Raw genomic sequence first — 25,624 nt, forward strand, 5'->3', positions numbered from 1 at the left:
CAGTTCACACCTGAGCGTTTTACAGCGCGTTCCTACGCGCTGTAAAACGCTCAACAAGGAGAAACCAATGCTTCCCTATGGGAATGGTTCTCACCTGGGCGTTTTACAGCGCGTACGATCGCGCTGTAAAACGCCCGACGCTCACACAAGTACAGGAGCGTTTTTTTGGGCGCTTGTCGCGCGTTCCCGTACATAGACTTTCGGGAACGCGCGACACTGTGTGCACACTTGTCTCTGTATGCGCGCTTGTAAACGTCCGTACAATCGCGCATACAGAGCGCTCCTTTCAGAACGCTCAGGTGTGAACTGAGCCTTAGTTTCACACCTGCGTTCCAGCATAGAACAGCCTGCTGGAGTTATACGGCGCTGCCGCCTGCCCGTCTGCCTGCCAGACCCATTGACTATAATAGGGCCGGCACATATACAGAGAATCAGCCAAAAACACGCAGCAGTTTTTTCCGGCTGATCCCCCAGCATTCTCTGTCGCAACAGCCGGCTGTAGATGTGAACGCAGCCTGAATTTCAGGCCAATGATCAAGGAGAAGCATTCATAGGAACGCTCATTCCTGACAATCGGGGCATATAATCGTGCTAGCGATCATCCAGCAAACGAGCAATGCCTTCATTCAGAATGATGGATGCCTATCTGCCTCATATCTCTCTGTGGAGTCAGGGATGTACTGCCCATAATCAATACAACTAACATTTCTATGGTCAACTGGCGCTCACTTTGCCCGAGTATTGGACAGTGTAAGGCTCCATTCACACGTCTGTGGTGTGTTGCAGACCCTCAACACACCCGCCCGGCACCCCTATAGCTGCGGACAAGAATAGGACATGTTCTATCTTTTGCGGAGCTGCGGACCCGAAGATCGGGGCCGCGCCCCGCAAGTGCGGATGCGGACAGCACACTGTGTGCTGTCCGCATCCATTCCGTCCCCATAGAAAATGAATGGGTCCGCACCTGTTCCGCAAAATTGCGGAACGGATGCGGACCCATTTGCGGACGTGTGAATGGAGCCTAATCCTGTGGCAACCTGTTCTTGGTTAAATAAATGTTAATCTTTTTGTAAGGAATAGTTACATAATGCTCCACTCTATTTTCTTTAGTGATTCTGCACAGGTTTCATGATCACTTCTTGCTGTTTTCGTGTAGGAACCTCCATTGTTGACTCCCAGGGGTTAGAGATCTGTCCATGGTTATGGGCTGAGGCTGCCTCTATAAACTGGGCTCTTTCATCTTGTGATCCTTGGGGTTTAGAATATTTTCATCATAAATAATATCCCAGCAGATGGCGGTTACTACCTGCTATGGTGTCCTTATGTCCTTCATGCCTCTCTGTTCCCTGCTGTGGTCTATACCATGCTTTCCCCCTTTTGAGTCAGAGACCATGAAAGTATGGCTGGTGTATGTTGCCCTATCTGGGGCATTATCCTCTCTTTTCATTCTTTAATCACGTTGCTATATTAAATACCAGGGGGGAAGTAGATATAACAATGGTCTAATAGATGCTCCTGTATAGTAATACTGTCATTATGTCCTCCTTTTCCAGAGATTAAGAAGGCTCTCCACAAAATATAGAACAGAGAAGATTTACCCGACAATCACTGGAGAAAAAGAAGATAATGTCAAAAAGAACAGATATAAAGACATTCTGCCATGTAAGTTAGTGTGCGTCGCGTGTGATAGAACACTGTTCACTTACTGGGACCCCAGCCCGATGTAGCGTGTCCATGCTCCTGACTGTAAGCACTTGGAGTTTAGGATCATACAGTATTATAGGTACAGTGCGGCTTTGTGTCACATTTGTCCTTTACGGTTACCAATTACAGAGAGGATCATCGCCCGTACTTGCTCTCATGGAGCTAAATTTCTGTTATCTGGTTGACCATGCAGTCCTCCCCCTTTTGTCCCTCTCACCATGCAGAGACGTGCCAGAATTAACCTTTTTCTGAAGAGGGTGAGACATGATCTGGTATTTGAGACCAAGTGGCAGATCCTTAATCCTTTCACTGCCAGGGGCGTTTGTAACGAGTCACAACTAATTACTTGGGAATTGAGAAAATGCAACTGATATTCAATGACCAGGAACTTGTCTTCATGGTATCACCCCCTCTGATGATTGCTAGAGGATATGTGTTTTTTTTTTTTTTTGTTTGTTTTTTAACATTGTAGATTTTACAATCAGTGTTGGAGATATTTGCACTTAGACATAGTCACAACATCTTTAACTTCTGTTTTTAGGAGGTGACCATCTCAGGCTCTGCTTTGGTCAGGATTATAGCCACAATCATTAAAGGGAACCTGTCAGCAACTTTATGCTGCCCATACTAACGGCAGAATAAAGAAGAGACAGGTGAGTTGATTTTAGCGGTCTGTCATTTAAAAGTTAAAAGTAGGGTAAGTGGTTGCTGAGAACAGACATCACAACCATTGCAGACTGGGCCTAAAAGAGTCACGGCCACCTGAGAAGAGTCAGTTATTCATGAATTCCTGCTCTCCTGCCCACCTGCCTGTCTTCTACCTAGTTTTCTCCCTTCCTCTCTAGGAGAGAACTGCCAATCATCAGCAGATGGGCGAGAGAGCAGGAGATTATGGATAACCATGACTCTTCTCAGGTAGATTTGACTCTTTTCAAGGCCTGGGCTGCAATGATTATGATGCTGGTTCTCAGCAACCACTTACTCTTAGCTCATGAGTGACATCGCTGAAATCAGCATTTCTGTCACTAATTTATGCTGCCCTCAGTGAGGTCAGCATAAAGTTGATGGCAGGTTCCCTTTAACTTTTGTTCATTTTTTTGCACGAAGGCTCCCATGAGTATAACGGTGCTCAGTGGCATTTTCACTTTGTGGTAAATGTTTACTTTCAGAAAATGTTTAAAATGATTTTATTTTGTTTTATAATTGAAGATTTATTTGTAATAAGTGTGTAAATTGTATTGGCAGCAGCAAAAGGGTTAAAGGTCAATCTATCTGAATCCATCATGGCCATCTAAGGGTCCATTCACACGTCCGCAAAATGGATCCGCATCCGTTCCGCAATTTTGCGGAACAGGTGCGGACCCATTCATTTCCGCAAAATGCGGCATTCACATTGCCGTATCTGTGTTTTGCGGATCTGCAAAACACATACGGACGTGTGAATGGATCCTAATGTGTATGGTGGTTTCATGACTTTCCTCCAAAGGCAGATACTGGAGAAAAGAAGTAACTGTCAGATTACATTACACTCTGTCCTCGGTGGACATAAGCTGTTACCATAGGTGTCTGCCAGCTTCTTACCTCCCTCTAGAGAACACATGGACGCTCTCTATAACTTGTGTGGCCAGCTTTAGTGTTTAACTCACTTTGGTGATTAGTCATATCAACTTTTTTTTTTTTTCTTCTTCAAAATTGATCTTTTATAACCTTTTATTTCTGTTCCAGTTGACCACAGTAGAGTTAAACTTGCACTGAAAATTCCACCTCATGAATCTGACTACATCAATGCAAATTTTATCAAGGTAAGCCTGCTTTATGGCCCCAGTGTTGCGGTATGTGCTGATCATCATGACGATCCCAACACATGCAGATATGGGGGAATTCATGGCCCTCATTGCTGTCTATCCCTAATGGCTTAGTTTGTACTAGAAGTATCTACTTGTGGTAGAGTGCTGCCTAAACTTCATCTGCCATGATGACAGAGAGGAGTGGCATACATGGGGGTTGCCTTAGGGAAAGGGAGCACTTTTGCTAAAGCATATGAACCTGTATAAATCTGGATGATGAGTTTTGTTATGAGGTGAATGTACCGTAATTAAAGGGGGGATTTTATGAACCCTGTGTGCTACAGGTTTCAGAATCGGAAACTGTGGAACATGAGCAACCATAGACTGACTAGTGGTACCATGCTTGTGTGTACGTACGTAGGCTACTTTCACAATAGCGTTAATATTTTCCGGTATTGAGATCCGTCATAGGGTCTCGATACTGGAAAAAAATGCTTCCATTTTGTCCCCATTGATTGTCGATGCGGACAAAATGTAACAGAACGGAATGCTTCAAAATAACATTTTTATAGTGTTTATATTAATATATTGTCATTTATATTTACAGTGTGTCTGCATTGGCTTTTTATAATCCTATTCTATATTTGCAGGGAGTGCATGGCCCTAAAGCATACATAGCTACCCAGGGGCCTTTAGCTAACACAGTAATAGATTTCTGGAGGATGATTTGGGAATACCAGGTCAAGGTAAGGCTTCCTTTCTATTACCATAAAAAAAAAAAAATTAAGTCTTTATCTTGATGATCTTAGAACTCATTGGCTCCTGCAGATGTCCTCATGTTAGGATCCATTTGGGTCCATGTCATGATATTTAATCAATAGCCATTGAAGTTAATATTGTCCATTTTACAACCACCCTTCCTGAATCCAGTCTGTGTGCGCACATCTGGCTCTTCGCTATGCAGATATATAGCCCTATTACTAGATTCCATAGTTATTACATTACAGTGTAACAAGTCAAGAAGAAAAGCAACCTAGTTTGGAACTCCCAATATCGGGTCACAGGTAGGCCACTGCTGCCATGAGGATTGCACTGGTGTCCTGCGTTTTGGGTTGTCCTCCAAAACCTTTTTCACATACAATAAAGAAAGGGAAGGTTTTAGAGAATATATCCAGAACATATATACTACCAGACACTTACAGCATTCTCAAAAAGGGTAAAGTATCACAGAACATATCAAATATAATAAAATGTATGCATTTATGGTGCATGTGAGGAGTGAGTTTAGGGAAAAAATTCCTTTGCTAAGACGTCCTCCGTGACAGCACCCGTACCTTTTTGGTACTGTCATGTCGGACTCCTGGAAAACAAATTACTGGTAGGCCTAATTCCTACTTTTGTACCATAAATGTAAAATGTTATGAACTATGGCTGTTCTGGTAGGAGTTCCATAACAGATTCTGGCTAAAATACTGGCCAAAAAATGCTACATAGAGCGGTGTTCTGTCTAACAGAATGTATGGAAACCCACTCCATCCCATTCTAGGCAGTGGGTATCCAGCATATGACAGAACCGCACTGCAGCCTTTCATTTTCTATACCAAAACAGAAAAACTGAGCAGCGCTGCAGATGTGAACCTAGCCTATTGTACCTACCTCTAGTTTAGTAGTGTTGTATTTGTTATGGTGCTTCACATTTCACTTTTATTTTTTTAACTAGTTCTTGTTTTTTTCCTCCAGATAATTGTAATGGCTTGTCGTGAATTTGAAATGGGAAGGGTGCGTATTGTGGAGAAATAATTAACTTGCATGTATTTGCACTTCCTCTGAGGTTTGAGTAATGCAGGATTTCCTTTAACTGCTTCTGACCATCTACAATGTGGGATCTGCTAGAAGCTGATGACATTCCATGTACAGTCCATTTATGATAAATATTCAGTTAAATGTAGAAGACGAAACGTGAAATTGCGAGATCTTCAGCTTGTGTTCATTCTAAAAACAATTTTTGCACAAAGTAAATAGGATTAAGGAAAGGGAATGTAAAAATGTCTCCTTCCTGTTGTATATACGTGAAGGAACTTTTATTAAGATCTTGTTTTAGACGCCGGTCTTAAGCCCCTGCACTGGCAGTGGATCGCTGAAGTTATGAAGAGGCACCGGCCTCTACATAACTTTGGCGTATCCACTGCCGATTCTGAATGTAAGACCGCTTCTTAGTATAACTGTTGTTTCAGTTTATTTTTAATATAGTATAGGGATGTTAACGTGTTTGTAATATACTTTAGACTGTTATACTTGTTAGGGCTTATTCACACGGCCGTATGAACGGATCCGCACCCGTTCCGCAATTTTGCGGAAGGTCTGCAAATCCATTCATTTCTATGGGACCTCAAAAGATGCGGACAGCACACTGTGTGCTGTCCGCATCCGTTATTCCATACCGCGGCTCCGCAGAAAAGATAGAACATGTCCTATTCTTGTCTGCAATCGCGGACAAGAATAGGCATTTTCTATTATGGTTGCGGCCATGTGCAGTCTGCAAATTGCGGAACACACATGGCCGGTATCCGTGTTTTGCGGATCCGCAAAGCACCACACCCGTCTGAATGGGCCATTAGACTGAAGACAGACTCTCAGAGCTTTGTGCAGACTTTAAACTGAAATGACAGATACACCAACTGCAGTACATCAACATGGCCTCTAGACAGTGGATGGAATCTGCAACTTCAGCATCCATTAATGAGGAGAGGTCATTAATATCTAGAATGCTAGAAACCCCCTTTAAAGGGGTTCTGCAGTTTGTTTAAACTGATGATCAGCATCTGATCGGCGGGGGTCTGACAACCGGGACCCCCGCCGATCAGCTGTTTGAGAAGGCAGCGGCGTGGCCTTCTCACTGTTTACCGCAGTGACATCACGACTTGTATCACTGGCCTGGGTGGGGCTAAGCTCCATTTAAGTGAACAGAGCATAGCTGCGCCCAGGCCACCACTGCTGCATTGTGTTCAGGCCCCCGCTTGTCAGCTTCCACATTGGACAAGGGGTCACATATATTGCTGCAACAATGACTGGCCATTGTGTGTGGGGTAACCAAAGCACTGTGAAAAAGCTGGACACCCTCTAACTGCTTTATACTAGACTATTCATTTAATATTTTCCTGTATTCAACGATTCTTGAATTATTTTTTTTATTGGACCTGTTCTATCTTTAGGGCTCATGCAAGTGGCCGTAAGTTGCACATTGGATGCGGACCCGTTCATCTCATTGGGGCTGCAAAAGATGTGGACAGCACAAATAGAACATGTCCTATTCTTGGCCGTTTTGTGGACAAGGATAGGACATTTCTAGAGAGGGGTGAAAAAATGGCACCGTGCACTTTGCTTGATCCATGTTTTTCGGAGCAGAGATTTGCAGACTGCAAAACGCATGAGGTGTGCATGAGCCCTTATCCTAGGGCCGCTCCTATGCTCTTAGAGTTTTCTCTACAGTGTACTCAAAACCTTACCAAGAGGTTGTATTCTTGTGTAGCGAGAGAAGATGAAAAGTAAAAATCTAGGTACAGCCCTCCAATAATTACCTAGCAGGGGTGTGAGGCATCTCAGAATCCCACCATTTCCTTCCAGGGTTCTCAGCCGTTTGTTTGTTTTCTCTGTCCATTAGCAGACCGGGGGGTGTGATAAAAACCGTGCGTAGAATCCACAGCAGCACGTATTCTGCTAATGGCTATTGCAGGGAAATGGTGAGGAAAATGTAATTCCCAGTGTCCCAGCAGGTAATTACTGGAAGCCTCCTGCTAGTAAAGAGATTGATTCCCATATTATATTAGGCTATTGATATTTATGTAACTCCTTTATATATAATCCGTGTAATTTCCATACCCCAGTGACCCTGGAGTGAGAATTTCACAATGTACATAAAATAAGCTGCTACTTACTAATGGGCAGCTTGAAAATACTAAATGCTGGCATTCTGTGCAGTATATGTCATGTTAGTGATGTATGTACAGTACACCACATGGGTTACATTAGTTTGAAAGTGTTTTTTCTTGGGAGTCTAGCTGCTATATAAATGCTGCAAACAAAAAGGTGTTGAAGACTGTGCTATACATTGTTTTACGTATGGGACCCTATGGGCGACTAGTGCCACTGCATGGCATCCGTTTAATGTATATATCCCCTGTATGTGTTAAATGGAGACCATAAACACGATGAACATAATGTGGATTTTTTGTCTAGTTAATGAGATATCAGCGCTTCATGCATACGGCTTTTATATCCGTATCTTTATGATCCCATTGTTTACTTATCTTTTTTTACTTTCATAACAGAAAAAATGTGAGCGGTATTATCCAAATTTTGGAGAACAAGCTTTAACGTTAGGACCATTCCATGTTTCCTGTGTAAGTATGCCTTTGTAAGGTGTTGCCTGTACACTGCTACCTTTTGCCTTTTTGAAGGTGACTTTATAATATGGCATTATAGCTACTACACTTTTGAATTACATTTTTTCTTTTACGTGGGTTTTGTGAGGAAACTAAGTCTTCTAGACTGTTCATATCTTTGTAGAGTATACATGTAATTAATTTTTGATGACATTGGTATACTATCTTTTTATGTAGGAGGAAGAGCAGTCTAGAAAAGATTTCTTTGTTAGAAAACTTACGGTGGAGTTCCAGAATGTAAGTGCTGTCATGTCCAATGTTGGGTTGGATAGTCATAAACCTTGTTTTCCTGTGTAATGATGAGCATACAGTGATTGCTCAGCCAGTTAAGAAATTTTTGTAGCTCTTTTAAGAGATTTTTCCAGGAAAACTAAGAATCTGAGAGGAGTGGTTCCTCTGCTTGGACCCCTACTTAAGGGCTCGATCACACGAACATGTGATGCCCGTTGCCGTATTGCGGATCCGGACCCATTCATTTCAAAGGATCCGCAAATCTGGAGATGAAGAACGGAACACTACGGAGTGCATTCCATGCTTCCGAACCGCAAAAACATAGAGCAAGTTCTATTTTTTTTTTTGCAGAACGGAAACATCACGGACCTATTCAAGTGAATGGGTCTGCGATCCCCATGCGCTTGCCCCACGGACGGTGCCCGTGCATTGTGGACCGCAATTTGCAGTCCACAGCACGGGCTTCACGCGTTCGTGTGAACGAGCCCTAAGCCAGAGCACAGAGCTGCTAACTGCAGCTTTTTCAGTCTGGCGGGTTCTGGCTGGCAGGTTGAATGCTGATAGGCCACTTTGTTTTGCTCCTGGTGAAGCAAAGAATAGCTGCGGCTCCGAACGAACTTAGGGTACTTTCACACTTGGGATGTGAGGATCCAGCAGGCAGTTCCGTTGCAAACTGATATAATTTGTAGACTGATCCGGATGCGGATCTGTCTGACAAATGCATTGAAATTCCGGATCCGTCTCTCCGGTGTCATCACACTTTTAAAGGTCTGCGCATGCACAGACTGGGAAACCGGATCCGGCATTAATGCATTTCAATGGAAGTGTTCCGGAATTTTGGCTGGAGAAAATACAGCAGCATGCTGCGGTATTTTCTCCGGCCAAATACCGTAAGAGGGACTGAACTAAAGACATCCTGATGCATACTGAACGGATTGCTTTCCATTCAGAATGCATTAGGATAAAACTGAAGCGTTTTTTTCCGGTATTGAGCCCCTGTGATGGAACTCAATACTTGAAAAGAATAATGCTAGTGTGAAAGTACCCTTACACAATTATTTATTTTTTGAGTGTCCCTACAGCTCAGGACGCACCACCTCTGCCGACAGATTTTATACAGCCGCACATCTTTGTCAATCTCACACATGCGCCATTACTGCTCATTGGCGCATGCGTCAATACTTGCAGTAACAGCGCAAGTGAGATTATCGTGGCCACAAGATGTGCACCCATGTTAATCTGCAGCACATTGGTTAATTGTTTGTAGAGAAACGCCCCTTCACAGACTTGAAAGTTTTTTGGATGAACGACTCAATTGGCTCATCCCTACTGCGGCAGGGGCTCTACTCTGATCTCAGCAACAGTGTGGGAACAGACCTTGGAGCATTAAGATTCTTTAGGGGTCCACAAGAGTCCTGCGCGATTGCTAAATAATAGAATTCGTCATCAGATTACCTTGTGTCTGCAGGAACCTTCAGTGGTTGTTTTATAATGTTTTTTGCTAATAGTATACAGAGGGGAATTACTGATGTTAATTGCTTTCTCTGTTCCACTGTGTAAAGCTCGTCATGTTTCCCATCACTCTTGGAATTTCTTACTTATAATTAACACATGTAATCCAATTATTGTTATGGCTATTTATTGTGCCTTTACCAGTAGTTTTTGGACAAAACTGAATAGGTGCATTAGAAAGCACATACACAAGTAGCAGATCTTTTGATGCAGATTTTGCGCCACAACAAAGCGCAGTATAATACATTTTAAATGGGTTTAGAGAACATCACTCTTATCTGCAGATTTAAAACCTACCACATGCTGTATTCAATTGCAGCAAAATCATTTCGGAAATCTCAATCCATTTTGCAGTCGATCTTGAGCACATAAAATATCTGCTGCCTGGGCCCATGGCGTTAGAGTGACTATTAAAAGCCTAAGGGGTAATCCTGTTCAGTGCCATTGCGTTTCTAGTAACTCGTTCTCCCAATCTATTTTACAGGAGACTCGCACAATTCTTCAGTTTCACTATATAAATTGGCCGGATCACGACGTCCCATCATCTTTTGATTCTATTCTTGACATGATTGGTTTAATGCGGGATTATCAAGCTCATGAGGAGGTTCCTATATGTATACATTGCAGGTATGCAATCTTTGCAAAACTGGATGATCTAGGAACACTTATAGTAGCCTTGCAGACTAGAAGTAGAATATTGGTATTCTCTTTTTAGTGCAGGATGTGGAAGGACAGGAGCCATTTGTGCAATAGACTATACATGGAATCTGCTGAAAGCACGAGTAAGTGGCAAGTGTCAACACACAGTTTAGAAGACTACAGCTTTCAGAAGGTTTTAACCTATTATTGTCTTGTTCTTTAGAGGATACCTGAAGAGTTTAATGTTTTCGGCTTAGTTCAAGACATGAGGACACAGCGGCATTCAGCAGTCCAAACTAAGGTACGCACTTTTTATATACAATGGGAAACCTCTTGCAGTTAAAGGGGCTCTCTGGGCTTTTAATATTGATGACCTGTCCTCAGGATAGGTCATCGGTATCAGATCCGCGGGGGGTCTGACATCTGGAACCCCGCCGATCAGCTGTATGAAGAGATGGTGTGTGCACATGCCGTCTCTCCTCCTGCTGTTGCTATGTCTTTGGCAAAGCAGCAGCGACCAGGAAGAAAGAAGGGAGAAGGCACGCGCACAACGTCTCCTCATACAGCTGATCGGCGTGGGTCGGATACCCGGCACGGAGGATAGGTCATCAATATTAAAAGTCCAGAGAACCCCTTTAAGAAATTCACATTATCTTCCTCAGATTTGCATATTTGCTCTAATATAGAGTCATGGTGATTAGCTATTAAATGTTAGGATATTCCCATTTTATAAAAAGATGATTTATAGCTGGTATATACCATTGCTTTATAATCGGCGCTTCTGTAGTGCTGTGTTCCCTGCACAGCCGCATGGCTAGGTGTACCCAGTACAGGAAAATTACACCATTGCTGTGGACCCCTCATTTTCAGGATTGATAGGGGTTCCAGACGTAAGACCCCACTGACTGCACCACTTGAGTAACTTGTCATACTTTTTAAGATTGTAATAATAACCCATAGGTTCACTGTCTGAGATTTGCGGCAGACCCTTTACAGTAGTTCAGTTGCTCCTTGGCTGCAGGCTACAAAAGTATTTTTTCCAGTATAATCCCAGTTTGAGACCAGCGTAATACGTCAGTATTATAGAAGCCAGACCCTGAACCCTCAGGGTTCTCTATACCTAAGCTAGGATCATCGCAGAGCCTTGTGCTGCTGTAAGGTCAGGTCACTAGACATCTGGAATACGAACAGTTGAAAACAATACGGCTATAATATGGCATCTGAATGAGAATTGGTTTGTAGACCGTCACCTATGTATTTAACTGATCAGGAACTGACAGTTTAGGCCATGTGGTAAATGAATGTGTGTTGTAAATTTACTTTAGTGCAATGTATATTGGTATTCTAGTAGAAAAATAAAGACGTTCACAAATTGTATTGACATGCTGTATATTGCAGGAAACCATTTATCTGTTTTCTTCCTTGTTGTCGTAGGTTACCTCTGCCAATTATTGATTTTACCATTTCCTTTTTTTCCCATTTAGGAACAGTACGAACTTGTACATCGCGCTATAGCTCAGCTATTTCAGAAGCAACTGGAAGTGTATGAGAGTGAGTCCAGAAAAATTGTGGATGACTTGGTATGTAAAACGTTATAAAATGACAACTATATTGCTGTATATAATGGTATTAGGGAACTTTCACACTTGCGTTGCTGGATTCCAGCAGGCAGTTCCATTGGTTTGCAAACGGACTGCATTTGTACACAGATCCGGATGCGGATCCGTCTCACAAATGCATTGCAATACCGGATCCGTCTCTCCGGTGTCATCTGGGAAAAACCGATCCGGTATTTATCTTTTTCACATTTTTGCAGGTCTGCGCATGCGCAGACCGCAAAACCGGATCAGTTTTGCCGAAACTCTTGGTGCCGGATCCATTTCAATGGAAAATAATGCCAAGTGTTCCGGAATTTTGGACGGAGAAAATACCGCAGCATGCTGCGGTATTTTCTCCGTCCAAAAGACGTACAGTGACTGAACTGAAGACATCCTGATGCATCCTGAACAGATTGCTCTCCATTCAGAATGCATTAGGATAAAACTAGGATGGAACTCAATACCGGAAAAGTTTTTGTTTTAAAATTGTTTTTATTAGTTTTCATCATAAAGTAAGAACATAAAGGTCGACATTGTTTCAACCTTTAGGAAGTATAAACTTAACCTGAGCGTACAGTATATAGGGGCTATTGCAAATACAGACAAAAGACAGTCGTTTATTATCTGAAAAATAATATTGACAGGGCCAGCCGCGATCTCCTCCTCCGACCGGCCCTGTCAGCATTTCAAAAATCGCGCGCCTGTGTTGATTCGGCGCAGGCGCTCTGAGATAAGGAGGCTCGCCTCCTCAGCGCTCCCTCAGTGTGCCTGCGCCGAATTAACAGGCGCACAAATTTTGAAATGCTGACAGGGCCGGCCAGAGGAGGAGATCGCGGCTGGCCCGGTCAATCAACAGGAGGAAGGGGCGGTTTTTTGCGGCTGCTACCAGCAAGTAGACGCCCTACTTGCTGGTAGACAGGTAATTAGCATATTATAAAAATACGTTTTTTGACATATCTACTGAACGAAAATGATTAATAACAATGTATAGATATATCGCAGGATAGGGATTATAAGTACACAAAAAAAAAAAAGAGTTTAGTGGGGTGACAGTAGCTCTTTAATATGAAAGGCAAAAGAACTTCCATTAGAGATCCAGAAAATCCAAACACCAACAAAATAAAAGAAAACGTAGAAGGGGGAAAAAAATAGGAAAGGGAGAAAGCAAGAAAGAGAGAGGTATAGGGGGGGGGGGGGGGGGGGGGGTTGATAAAGAACAGATTTCCATCGAGGCAGGCGCAAAATGATATGTCTCGACACAACTCCAACCAGAAGTAGGTAAGATGTAATACAGGAAAAGTTTTTAACGCAAGTGTGAAAGTACCCTTAGCTGTAGAGGTAGTTCATGTTGTTTGTGCCCATGCTGGACATCAACACTATGCCTAGAAGAAGGCTTTAATCATTTGTATAAAGCAAGTAGGAAACAGAGGGGCACATTTATTAAGACTGATGTTTTAGACACCGGTCTTAATAAGGCCCTGCGCTGGAGGTAGATCCGCCTAAGCTATGAAGAGGTGCAGGCCTCTCCATAACTTTGGCGAATCCTCCACCCCTTCTAAATGTAAGACTGCTTACTAGTGGTCTTACATTCAGACAATTTTCTACGCCTCGCTTTTTTAGACCTGACGTGAGCAGGGAGAATATGCAGATTGTGGTGCAATCTGCACCAGAAGTAGGCCTAATTTAGGTGTATTTGTTTAATAAATGACCCCCAGAGTCCCTAGCTTTAACTTGGGATTTGGATGCCTTACTATAGAAAATCTGTGTTGTATTGAATGGGGCTGTTGACTGAAGGGTTTCTTTTACTATGATGAGCGGTGGCATCTACCTTACCAACCAGTGCATGATAGTGAGTTAAACTACAGAGCTTGTCTAGCACTAATAAATGTGGTACTTACATTGCCAGGATGAAAATTCTGAAGATGCAGTGAATTCAACAGAGAATGACAAAATGGATTCTCCTCCACCAAAGCCCCCAAGAATCCGTAGGTAAGTAAAGTGGCCAGGTAGTGCTGAATAATCTGTGCTGTATGGTTTGGACCTATATATTTTTCATGATTTAATGGTAGTCTGCCAGCTGACTCTAACCTACTAGGCCATCATGGGGTAGGAGTCTTTAAAAACACACATAAACATACATGGCTGTTCATAGCAGCAGAAATGAACTTCAATCCTTTCTTGTGCCATGCTGTCAAAAGTCTGGTGGTCGTTGCCAAGTTGGGGAGGTTTCCTGACTTTTGACAAGTAGTCCCTCCCCTTCCATCTTGACAGCATTCCCTTTTGCCATCCTTTATGGTGGTGAATTCTGGACCTGTCATTCAAGTTAAAAGGGGAGAGACTGTTAAAAAAAAAAATGCCCAGTCGATGGTGTCCAGAACAGTTCAAGAAGGGATAAAGGTTCATTTTCTCTGTATGGTGCCACATAGGTATGTTTAAACTTGTTTTTAAGATGCCCACCCAGCGGCGTTAGTCGCCTGGCAGGTAAGAATGCCTTTGCAGAGGACCTGCCACCACAAAATGCAATGCAAACTGAGGGCACCATATAGTTTTTTTTTATTTTTTTTATTTATTTATTTTTTTTTTGGGGGGGGGGGGGGGGGGGGAGAGAATCTGTAAAATTATTGATTGGATTTATTGTCCACTTGGATGCCGTTACCTATTTTGCAGTCTCCCAATCCTCAAGTATTATTATATTTCTAGTATTGAAATGCATATCTTATTAAAGTTTAACAATACAGGCCGATGACAGTTACATGTCAGGAGTGTGCTTCAGTCCCGTACTTCAATGACTTCCATAGGAAAAGTTGTGCCTGCTGTTCCTATAACCGTGGCAGTGTAGTAAACAGCAATTGTGGCCAGATAGCCAAGGCAGTTCTGCTTGGGAGACCAATATTGGTTTACTGCCTGAAGAGTCAAAAAGCATCTTCCCTATTCTGCAACTTGTGTATGAAACAAACTAGAACACTGCTGCATGTGGTGGCATGTAATTACAGCCATAGTCAAACTGCCAAAAAATCTACATCTTGATGTTTTGACTTTCTCATGATTTCTGACCCGCTGCTGTCTGTTTTAGTAAATACTTGTATCCCCGAGGAAATAACAATTCTTGACCATATTTGTGTTGTGTTAATTGATTCATGATTTTCTATGAGAAATTACACCTGGGTGTTACTGTTTTCTTTGTCAAAGGGGTGTGCGTCTGCAGCTTGTTTCTGATTGCACAGTTTGTGTAGAGACATCCCACCCCCCCCCCCCCCCCCCCCCCCAACTGGTAGCATCCACTTTTGTAGGAGGAATAACTGGATGAGCACAAGATACAATCGTAGCCAGAACTGTTTTCATGGTGAAAAATGTGTATTTGCAAAACAGTCATATCAGGAGAGGAGACAGATCCTCTTTAAAGTGTCACTGAACTTTTACAGTTTTTGATACCCCATAGCAACATATCAAAGGTACCGGAGTGCCGAGACCTCTACTGATCACTAGAACGAGGAGAGAGAAGTACTCGCATAGCACGCTCTCTCTCCTTGCTGTAGGAGATGGGCTCCATAGAAAGTTTGTGGGCGCGTCTCGATTCCATCACCTGCAGTGAGAAACGAGAATGTGAGATATGTAAGTGCTTCTCTCTCCATGTTCTAGTGATGGGGGAGAAAACAGGGACAGTAGAAAAATAAATTGTGATCTGAACTCCTTATCTTCAGGGCTATGCATGTATTACTGTAGATAATAGTCCAAAATTAGTTAAAGATACCCATTAATGCAAAAAATAAAAATCAGACATTATATAGTACATTATTATTTCTAAGGCGGCTAGAACCAGCCCTGTACCTCATATGGATCCAGAGATCTCCACATTCATTGCTCCAGTTGCTCTGATAGATTTATTTCACTGTGGCAGTTCAGGGGACATGTCCTTTCTGCTGCAGCTGGTTGCAATTGAAGAAAGGAACTGAGCATGTTTGCAAACCATATTGAGGTGGACAAAGAAATTGGAAAAATAACAAACAGCAGGTGGCGCTATACAAATAGGTTTCATTAATAAACCCAGTGGCTATGCTAAATGTTTAATTGCATGCTATTATAAAAGTATTCAGATCCAGGTGCTGGTTTGAAAACTAGAATATATTTCATGGGACAACCCCTTTAAACAGGGTTGTCTAGTGTTAGAATATCATGGCTGCATTTTTCCTAAACGGACGCTACACCTATCAATGGGTTGTATCCTTTGTTGCAGCCCAGCTCTAGTGAGGTGAACAGGACTGATCTGCAGCTTACGGACAGGTGTACACTATTTGTGGCAGTAGCCATGTTTTATCCTGGACAACGAATGAAGGCTGCACAGGGTCTATTCACACAGAGCAGTGAGCAGTACAACACTACATCCTAAATATATAGCATTGCCTTTTTTCCCCTCAGTGTTGCCCTTTATGCTCCTACTTTGTTTATTAATAGTGGATTGTTTTCAGCAGGGGCCCATAGGGGTAGTGGACAATACTTCTCATCATGCATTGTTGTCATCTATACCAGGCAGTCTCCCACTATTCCTTCCCTTGCTCATCTCATATTGTGCTTCCGCACTACTGAGTTCCCAGTTACAGTTTCTCTAATTCCTAGTGCTGGAACTGAGCATGCTCGACCAGCAAGCTCAACTACAGGTCGTAACCCTGTGCAGTGAGCTATAAACATTACATGTAGAGCCAGTGAATGATGCACAATTATGTAGGAAACTACTGAAAAGATTCAATTACAGTGATCCCTCAAGATACAATGGCCTCGGGATACAATATTTCCAGTATACAATGGTCTTTTCTGACCCATCGTAAGTTGAAACTAGACTCAACATACAATGTCTCAGCCTCAGATCCAACCAATCAAGGTCACTTCTCTGGTAAAATAGCTGTTAGTTACTAGTTAGCAGCTATTCCTGACTGATGGATGTAAGGACTTGTTTTACTTGTCTTAGATATCTACTTATTTTTCATAAATCTTTATTTTCTCTTATCTTGGATGACATTTTGGGCCTTTGGAACCTATTATTCAACTTACAATGGTCTCAACATACAATGATCGTCCTGGAACCAATTAATATTGTAACTTGAGGGACCACTGTACTATATATTGAGGATATTTAATTTGTACCACATACTTTTAATAGGAGAAAAGTTTTGTATATCAGAGTACCTCAATAGGGAGATTAACACTAGTTAGTGCTGCTTTGCAACCCATTCTGGACCATGATTACCAATTTTTGTATCTTCACAACAAGTTTATGCACTCTCCTGCAATGAGCAAATGAAGAGGGATATATCAGTAAATCTGCACCAGAAAACAAAGCAAAATGCACCAAAATTACATGGAAAGCAGATTGAGTCAAATTTATTACATACCAGGATTTACACCAAAATAGAAACCTGCCGAGTAGACGCGGTTAATAAAGCAGCGTTGGGACATTTATGAGTGTGTTGTCAGAGAAATTTATGAGTGTGTTGTCAGAGAAAAGGCACAAATATAGGCAAAGTAGTAAGCGTACTCCAGACAGTTGTAAACGCCTGAGAAGTCACACACTGTAAGTGAAATTGTGGCCTTTTGTTAAAAGGTTGAGGACTCCTGCAGCACTGGCCATATTCTGTCCTTCCTGGTCTCCCACAAACTGGCGAAAAAATATCACAAATCTGCACTTTGACAAAAAAATTTATGCTCTGTACGACACTTAATAAATTTTAGTCTCAACTTTCATCTCCAGCTCTTAAAGTTAGTTAAGGCGCAATATGCACAAAAATGATAAATCTCCCCCAAAGTTTTTCCTTGTTATTTTAACCTGTCTTTTTTATATGTGACTAGGCTCTTTTCTTTCCTATAGACCGTAACCACGTGATTCAAGAGATATTTGTCAGTTTTTATTTTTTTTATTGCCATTTTATTATTTCTTCAGGCAGAAAACTAGAATTTGACATTGAAAATCACGTAGAGCCGTATAAGAATCTGATAGTGTAGTGGAACTTCTTTTAGTAGGTGGTTGGTGTGGAATCGGCAGTGTATTGTCACACTCCACTCTTCTGAATGCCGCAATGTTTCTATTTTGGCTTCCTGGAAGAAAGTGAAGTGTTGTGTATTTTTGGCACAAGTGCTACATTCCACAGGCTTGGCACCAGAGCTGTTTGATGTTTAAGCCCCACGCTCTTTAGACTTGAGGGTTTCTCTTTGGGCCTTTGCCAGGAACCTTCCAAAGTCTTCAATTCAGTTCTTTGTACGGAGCTACACTTGTACTTGCAGTGCTGCCGTTGCAGAAATGCTTGGACTATCATGTAGTGTTTTGGCATGTTTGAAGTACGGCTCCACTTTTATAGAGCTATCCAACACAGACATATAAATCCTTATTGATGGAATGAGATATTCAAAATGGAAATGACTTTCTTTTTAGGTTTTGATAAAGAAGAATGCTCTGCTAATATCTGTTGAATGAGATTCTCTCTTCAATATGTTATGTAGAAGTATTGTAAAGACACTTTCTCTGTTCTTACTGTACCTGCCCATTGAAGTATATAGATAATGTGGCTAACAGGTTGCTGGACCCTATATTCCCACTAGGTGGGTCCCGACAGCTGCCAAGCCTTTATGGCATATCTGGTGAATATTCCATTAATACTTAAATTGGGATATCACTTTAAGACTACCTGCACGCGGGTGCAGGTTTTCAAACAGAATTTCTGCACAGATTTTTGTGAGGATTTTTCTATGTTTCTGCGCCAAAATCGGCATGTGTTACTTGCTGATTTTTGTTGCAGAATTCGATGCGGCTTTGCCCTGATTTCACCTTTTGCTTTGCAAAACACTACAAACGCACAGAAATCATTGACGTGCTGCAGATTTCTAAATCCGCACAGCAGGGCAGTTTTTGCACGTAAAAAATATATTATGTTCATGAGATTTGTCAATATGCCATTTACTTTGCGGTTATGTCATTTAGGCCTCATGCACACAACCGTATGTGTTTTGCGGTCCGCAAAAAAAACGGATGACGTTCTGTATGGCAGATCCATTGTAATAATGCCTATCCTTGTCCGAAAAACTAGAAAAAAATAGGATTTTGTTTTGCGGAGCAACGGAACGGACATACTGATGCAGACGTTTTTTGTGGACCCATTGAAATGAATGGGTCCGAATCCTATCCGCAAAAAATAAATGGAAAGGACACGGAAACAAAATACGGTCGTGTGCATGAGGCCTTAGCTGCAGTTTTTCCTCATGACAATCCATGGAGAAAAAAACGCATATTGTCCGCAATGTGTGCAGGTACCCTAATGTGAACATTCACCGTGCACTATGGACACCCCTATACACCACTGAAGATTGGTGAATGATTATGCAGTGTAAAGGAGGGGGGCATCTAAGGGGTTTGTCACAGTGCTAATTCACTCTTGGAGTGCTGATGGGATGTTCTGGAAACCAGGCCCTGATGAAGGCCCCTGTCTGCAATATTATCTGCTATATTAGCACGCTCACTAGATCCCAGAGGCATTATGCTTACAACTATCATATACTGCGATACAGAAGTATTGCAGTGTGCTATATCAAAAGGATTGCATGTTAGAGTCCCCTACTGGGACAAAAAAAAGTTTTAAAAAGTCTAAACATTTTTTTTAAACCTATAAAAGAAAAAAAAAATCTGCAGAATTGCCAATTTCCAGTTAAAAATGCTTTATTAAGTAAAAAAAAACTAAATAATTGGTATTGCCATGACATTAATGATCTGTACTTTTTTATCTTATATGGTGAATCTGGTTTAAAAAAAAAAAAAATAAAAGCTTTAGCTAATAAGTATTTTTTATTTATTTATTTATTTTATTTTTATTTGTCACCTCTCTTCTAAAAACATTGGATAAAAAGTGAACAAAAAGATGTGCTGTAGAATAGTACAAATGAAAAACACAGCTCGGGCCCACAACTTAATAATAAAGTAATAAAGTCTCCATTATATGGTGACGCAAAAGTTGTAAATAATAAATATCGACTTGCATAATTAAGTTAACCTGTTATTCATGTGGCCATGTAAGCACCACAGTATTTAAAAGGAAAAAAAATAATGCAGATTTTTTCTCTCCCATCCTGAAAGATGTAAAGAGTAAACTTTTATTCAACTTTGAAAAAAAAAAAAAAAGTCCCATAGGCCCAAAGAATATTTTTCTAATATACTTTTTTAATTGATTTTGACAAAGAAATCTGCTAAAGCTGACATGCAGGCGTTTTAGCTTGGTGAAGCAGGCACAGGCAGGAGCCTGCTCCTCTGTTAATCCTGGCAAAGCACATTCTTACAAGGTACCCATGTGCTATGCCAGCATTTAGCCAACCTCAGGGGGCACAGACAGGAATAGGAATGTGTGCTCTTGCCCGTACTCCCTGCACTGCGGCCCTATTGATACAGTGCAAGAAACCCGTATTCCACACACCGCTGAGAAGTCAGCAATGTGTGAATAGACATGCGCGAATCGACCTTCGGATCATTGATCCGAAGTTGCTTTGTTCAAATACTTACATTTTAATGCTGTATTTGTACAGTATTAAAATGTATTGGCTCTGTGGTGAATTGTTCTCTCTGTTCTCTCTGGTTTTATTCTCTGTACCTAGACTAACAGATTAGATTTGTGTTGATATATAGTATATAGCTAACATTGTTTGTTTCATTAAATGTGTTTCAATTTTCAGTTGCCTTGTAGAAGGAGATGTCAAAGAAGAAATCTTGCAACCACCAGAGCCTCATCCTGTGCCACCAATTCTGACACCTTCCCCTCCTTCTGCTTTCCCAACTGTGACTACTGTGTGGCAAGATAGTGATCGTTACCATCCAAAACCTGTCCTGCACGTAGTATCCTCTGTAAATACGACAGACATGAATGAGAACTATAACAAATCAGGGGACGTAGTTGAAAAAGGAGAGCCCGTTGTAGAGAAGAAGCTAGAACGTAAACTAAGCATAGAAATAAAGAAAGTACCTCTTCAAGAAAGCCCAAAAAGTTTTGAGACCAGTACGGGTCTTCAGCGGGGACTTGGCTTTAAAATAAAATCTACTTCATCTTATGCAATTGACCAATTGCCTAAAACTCAAGTGTCTAGTTCTTTGGAGTCTCTGTCATTAATATCATCGAATCCTTGTGTTGACTGTGAAAGTTCAAGATCTACTAAATCTTTAGAAGATGTGCCACTGGATAGAAGCACTGATCCCCCAGCAAGACCAGATCATCTTCCACTAGAAAAAGGAGGACTTTCAGATTCTGCCAGTTTGGGAAATGAGCATACGGAGAGTAAAAATGAGTCTTCCTCTGCTGATAAACATTTAGATGTGTGTCATTCTGATAGTAAGACTGTACTAAATAGCAGTGCTCCCCAAACAGGGAGTCATGCTGACCTCAACAACACTCCTGCACTTCAGGCACCGTTATGTTTTACCAATCCTCTTCACTCTGATGACTCCGACACAGAGGAGGGAAATTCATATGGGGCTATGGAAAAAAACTTGTCTAATATATCGACCGCAAGTGCCACTGTTTCTGCATTGTCTGAAAACCCATCAGTTAGAAAAGTATTGCCCATGTCAATTGCCAGGCATGAATCTTCTGTGAAGCACCCATGTTCTGAAAAAGGTAAAACCGCCTGCCTTTTACTAAAAATTTTTATTTCTAATCATTCATTCTCTGACTGGACACAGCGACCAGAGGTCTCACCAGGCTGGATGGGAGGTCTGGAGACCACTGTTTTGGAGATACATTGACCTAAATCATAAAAGAGACAGTGGGGTGGAAACTGTCCTTAATATCAGTCTTTATTGCGCATAACAACCAGTCACAGCACATCTTTCATTTTTCAAATGTAGAGTAGAAAATGGAAGCTGTGGTGTGATTGCTAGGGAGAACCAGGTCAGTGTTTCCTATAGACAGTTTTATAAGTCTCCCACAGTGTCTTAGATGGGGATACCCTTTGACTTTCTTCTTTAAGGGTTTTAATAGATGATTTACCATATGTTAATTTTTTGGTGACCATTCATTTCTTTTTCTTCTGTAAGAATGCAAGTTCTTCACCTGGATGGGGCTGTCCCTACTGGTGAAGAAGTGTCCACCTGCCTGTTGACGGACAGGGCCAGACATCTAGCCAAGCCCTCACAATCTTGAACCTGTGCTGCTGCTGCTGCGTAACATCACAAGAACAGAGGCTTTGCTTGCTCCCAATGTGAAAGCAGAGCCTATGCACTTGCTCCGCTGCCTGTAGCAGCGGCACAGGTATGGGATTGTTAGGGTTGGTTGAGATTTCTGGCCCTGTCAATCAAAAGGCATGTGGATGCTTCTTCACCTGTGGGCACAACCCCCTCCCAGGTGAAGAACTCCTGCAAATGAGATGAATAATTTTTTTTAATCGGGGAAATATAGTGGAAAGATTTTATACTTCCATTTACTCCACTCCTGATTTTGGCTTTAAATAGTGTCCAAATCTGCTGTGTGTGGATAAGGTCTTGGTTATGTGGAACACTCCGACACCTTGTGTGCTTGTTACGATTGCCAGTTTTTAGGCAAGTGTTTACTTCTGACACAGAGGATTTTCCTCTGAATTCAGATACAGAGAAACTTCTCTTAAAGGGCATCAATGACCATGAAATTCACTGTTAGGGTCCATTCACACGTCCGTTGTTTCTTTCCTGATCTGTTCCGTTTTTTGCGGAACAGATCTGGACCCATTCGTTTTCAATGGGTCCTGAAAAAAAAATCTGACATTGAGCTGTCCGATTTTTTATTTTTTTTCCAGGACCCATTGAAAATGAATGGGTCCAGATCTGGTCCGCAAAAAACGGAACAGATCAGGAAAGAAACAACGGACGTGTGAATGGACCCTTAAACTAGGCATAACAGCTTGTAGGACTAGCTCAGCCGAATGTTAGACACCTTTCACTTAGTGAGAAAGTTATTTTAATCAGCAGTTAAAGGGATTCTCCGCGCTTGTACCTTACAAGCCTCATTTAGCTAACCTGTGGAGAGAAGGCACTTTGAGCTGTACTTGGCCTTCTGTCGCGCCACCGATTTTCTTCTGTCCTGGCTGTGATCACATAACCACCCAACTGGCTGGAGGCTCTTCCTTTGATGTCATGACAGGATGTGTTCCTCTTTCTTCCTGTTCCAGCTGCATAATGTAGATGTACCTGAACGAGAAGAAAAGAACACATCTGGTCGTGACTCACCGATGGGGCCTCTTTCAGACAAGTGTGTCATGTGCGGAAATCACGCTCCATGTGTTTCGCAGGAACTTATGGCTTTATAGTGCTATGTGTCTCTGCATGACCATACTTCTACAGAATTATACTGACATAAAGGCTTTTTAGGTAAGCCCTAGAGAACCCCTTTAAGTGCACTGAGGGTCTATATCTTTGGTCCTTTTGCTTCCTCTGCTAGCCCCTCTATTTCCTGATTGACAGCGCCAGGTGAGATAACTATGCAGGAACTTGGCTCTGTCAATCAAGGAGTGGGAGGGGCTGGCGAGAGGAAGCAGGAGGAACAAGGGTGCACACAATGGCTTGGGCCTGCCCTCAGTGCACCCGCATCTGATATATCAATCGGAATACCGTCCATATGGGAATACAGCTTTAAAGACACTTTGTATTTTGATGCTGCCTTTACATGTAAGATTATATTTGAAAGCCAAAACTAGGAAAGTAATGAAAAATGTATTGTTCTTATATGGTAATGCCCCTTGACCTTACAAGACTTTAGCAATGTAAAAACACAGTGCCAGCCCAAAGCACACTGGGGCACTTTGACAGTGACCTCATTCTCCATGTTGGCAACACGTCTTACATTTGGATCGTATAACCTGCATGTAACACAAATAATTATGCACGTATAGAAAGTGCATGTGTGAAGAGCTTTTTCTGTCCATGAAGGAATTCTCCTAAATTTACATGCATCTCTTTGCAGGTCATCAGTCTGATACTACTGCAGAGACTCTGCAGGGAAAGAGCATGGGTTTAAAAGAAGAAATGATGGTGCCACAGAACAGTGCAGCTGAAGGTATGTCCTCATTACATCAGTATGGTTAAGGCATACGTGGATTTTCACTGACCACGGTCCATGAAAAACCCGGCCTGCTGAGTGCATGAGCGCACGGCGTCATTGGTTGCTGTGCTGCCGCCGCTGTGCAGTAATGCTCTTAGCATCTATATGAGTGTATTACCTAGTTAGGAAACATTTTTCTAGTAAAACCTGGAGAGATGTCCAATTTTGTATAATTCATAGGGCTTTTTATGCATTTGATATTCCGTGGGCAGGTTCTAGAACTGACAGAATAACTCGTTGCCCTAAATGCAACACCAAAGGCACTGATTTATATCATGGGCTTTTGGGAATGTGCTCATGTTCAGAGATTTTGGGCTCAAGTTTACCAACTGATGAGAGAAATGGCACTGACGGCCCTCCACCTACATCTATGGCATATGTTTTCCGTTATTTTGACTACCGTAGCAGCGGGATATTGATTTTACTTAAGTATCCTCATCAGCTATTCCATACCATTTTGTTTAATAGCTAAACGGTATCTCGTTCAGCTTTGGCTACAACCTGCAATATCAAATATCTGAAACATTTTCTACATACACAAGACCCATTACTCATATTGTTCACAAATCTGTCTAAATCTGTTAGTGAGCACTTCTCCTTTGCCTAAATAATCCATCCCACCTCACAGGTGTGGCATATCAAGGTGCTGATTAGACAGCATGAATATTGCTCAGGTGTGCCTTAGACTTGCACAATAAAAGGCCACTCTGAAATGTGCAGTTTGATCACACAGGACAATGCCACAGATATTGCAACATTTGAGGGAGCGTGCAATTGGCATGCTGACTGCAGGAATGTCTACCAGAGCTGTTGCCCGTGCAATGAATGTTCATTTCTCTACCATAAGCCGTCTCCAAAGGCGTTTCAGAGAATTTGGCAGTACATCGAACTGGCCTCACAACCGCAGACCACGTGTAACCACACCAGCCCAGGACCTCCATGATCGTCTGAGATAATCCACCCGGACCAACAATTTGTTTGCATAACCAAAACATGTCAGAAACCGTCTCGGGGAAACTCGTCTGCATGCTCGTCGTCCTCATCGGGGTCTGGACCTGACTGCAGTTCGTCGTCATAACCGACTTGAGTGGGCAAATGTTCACATTCAATGGCATCTGGCACGTTGGAGAGGCGTTCTGTTCACGGATGAGTCCCGGTTTTCACTGTTCAGGGCAGATAGCATGTGTGGGTGAGCTGATGTCAACGTTCTGGATCGAGTGGCCCATGGTGGCGGTGGGGTTATGGTATGGGCAGGCGTATGTTATGGACAATGAGCACAGGTGCATTTTATTGATGGCATTTTGAATGCACAGAGATACCGTGACGAGATCCCGAGGCCCATTGTTGTGCCATTCATCCACGACCATCACCTCATGTTGCAGCATAATAATGCACGTCCCCATATTGCAAGGATCTGTACACAATTCCTGGAAGCTGAAAACATCTCAGCTCTTGCATGGCCAGCATAATCACCAGACATGTCACCCATTGAGCATGTTTGGGATGCTCTGGATCGGCGTATACGACGGTGTGTTCCAGTTCCTGCCAATATTCTGCAACTTCGCACAGCTATTGAAGAGGAGTGGACCAACCACAATCAACAACCTGATCAACTCTAT

The 25,624-nt window shown here is 42.2% G+C and overlaps 1 protein-coding gene across 1 annotated transcript in view; it reads left to right on the forward strand.

The window, feature by feature from the left end:
• PTPN12 (protein tyrosine phosphatase non-receptor type 12) overlaps nucleotides 1-25,624 on the forward strand; it is a 58,170-nt gene that overhangs the window by 31,018 nt on the left and 1,528 nt on the right. Inside the window, exons 2-14 of the mRNA XM_040413034.1 lie at nucleotides 1,554-1,662; nucleotides 3,430-3,506; nucleotides 4,142-4,237; nucleotides 5,232-5,270; nucleotides 7,820-7,891; nucleotides 8,111-8,170; nucleotides 10,161-10,303; nucleotides 10,392-10,458; nucleotides 10,539-10,616; nucleotides 11,800-11,895; nucleotides 13,820-13,902; nucleotides 20,617-21,551; nucleotides 23,868-23,960. Of these exons, the coding sequence (XP_040268968.1) occupies nucleotides 1,554-1,662; nucleotides 3,430-3,506; nucleotides 4,142-4,237; nucleotides 5,232-5,270; nucleotides 7,820-7,891; nucleotides 8,111-8,170; nucleotides 10,161-10,303; nucleotides 10,392-10,458; nucleotides 10,539-10,616; nucleotides 11,800-11,895; nucleotides 13,820-13,902; nucleotides 20,617-21,551; nucleotides 23,868-23,960 (1,948 nt within the window). The remainder of the gene's footprint in view (nucleotides 1-1,553; nucleotides 1,663-3,429; nucleotides 3,507-4,141; nucleotides 4,238-5,231; nucleotides 5,271-7,819; nucleotides 7,892-8,110; nucleotides 8,171-10,160; nucleotides 10,304-10,391; nucleotides 10,459-10,538; nucleotides 10,617-11,799; nucleotides 11,896-13,819; nucleotides 13,903-20,616; nucleotides 21,552-23,867; nucleotides 23,961-25,624) is intronic.

The sequence above is a fragment of the Bufo bufo genome, chromosome 1 (assembly GCF_905171765.1).
Source record: "Bufo bufo chromosome 1, aBufBuf1.1, whole genome shotgun sequence".
Lineage (NCBI taxonomy): Eukaryota > Metazoa > Chordata > Amphibia > Anura > Bufonidae > Bufo > Bufo bufo.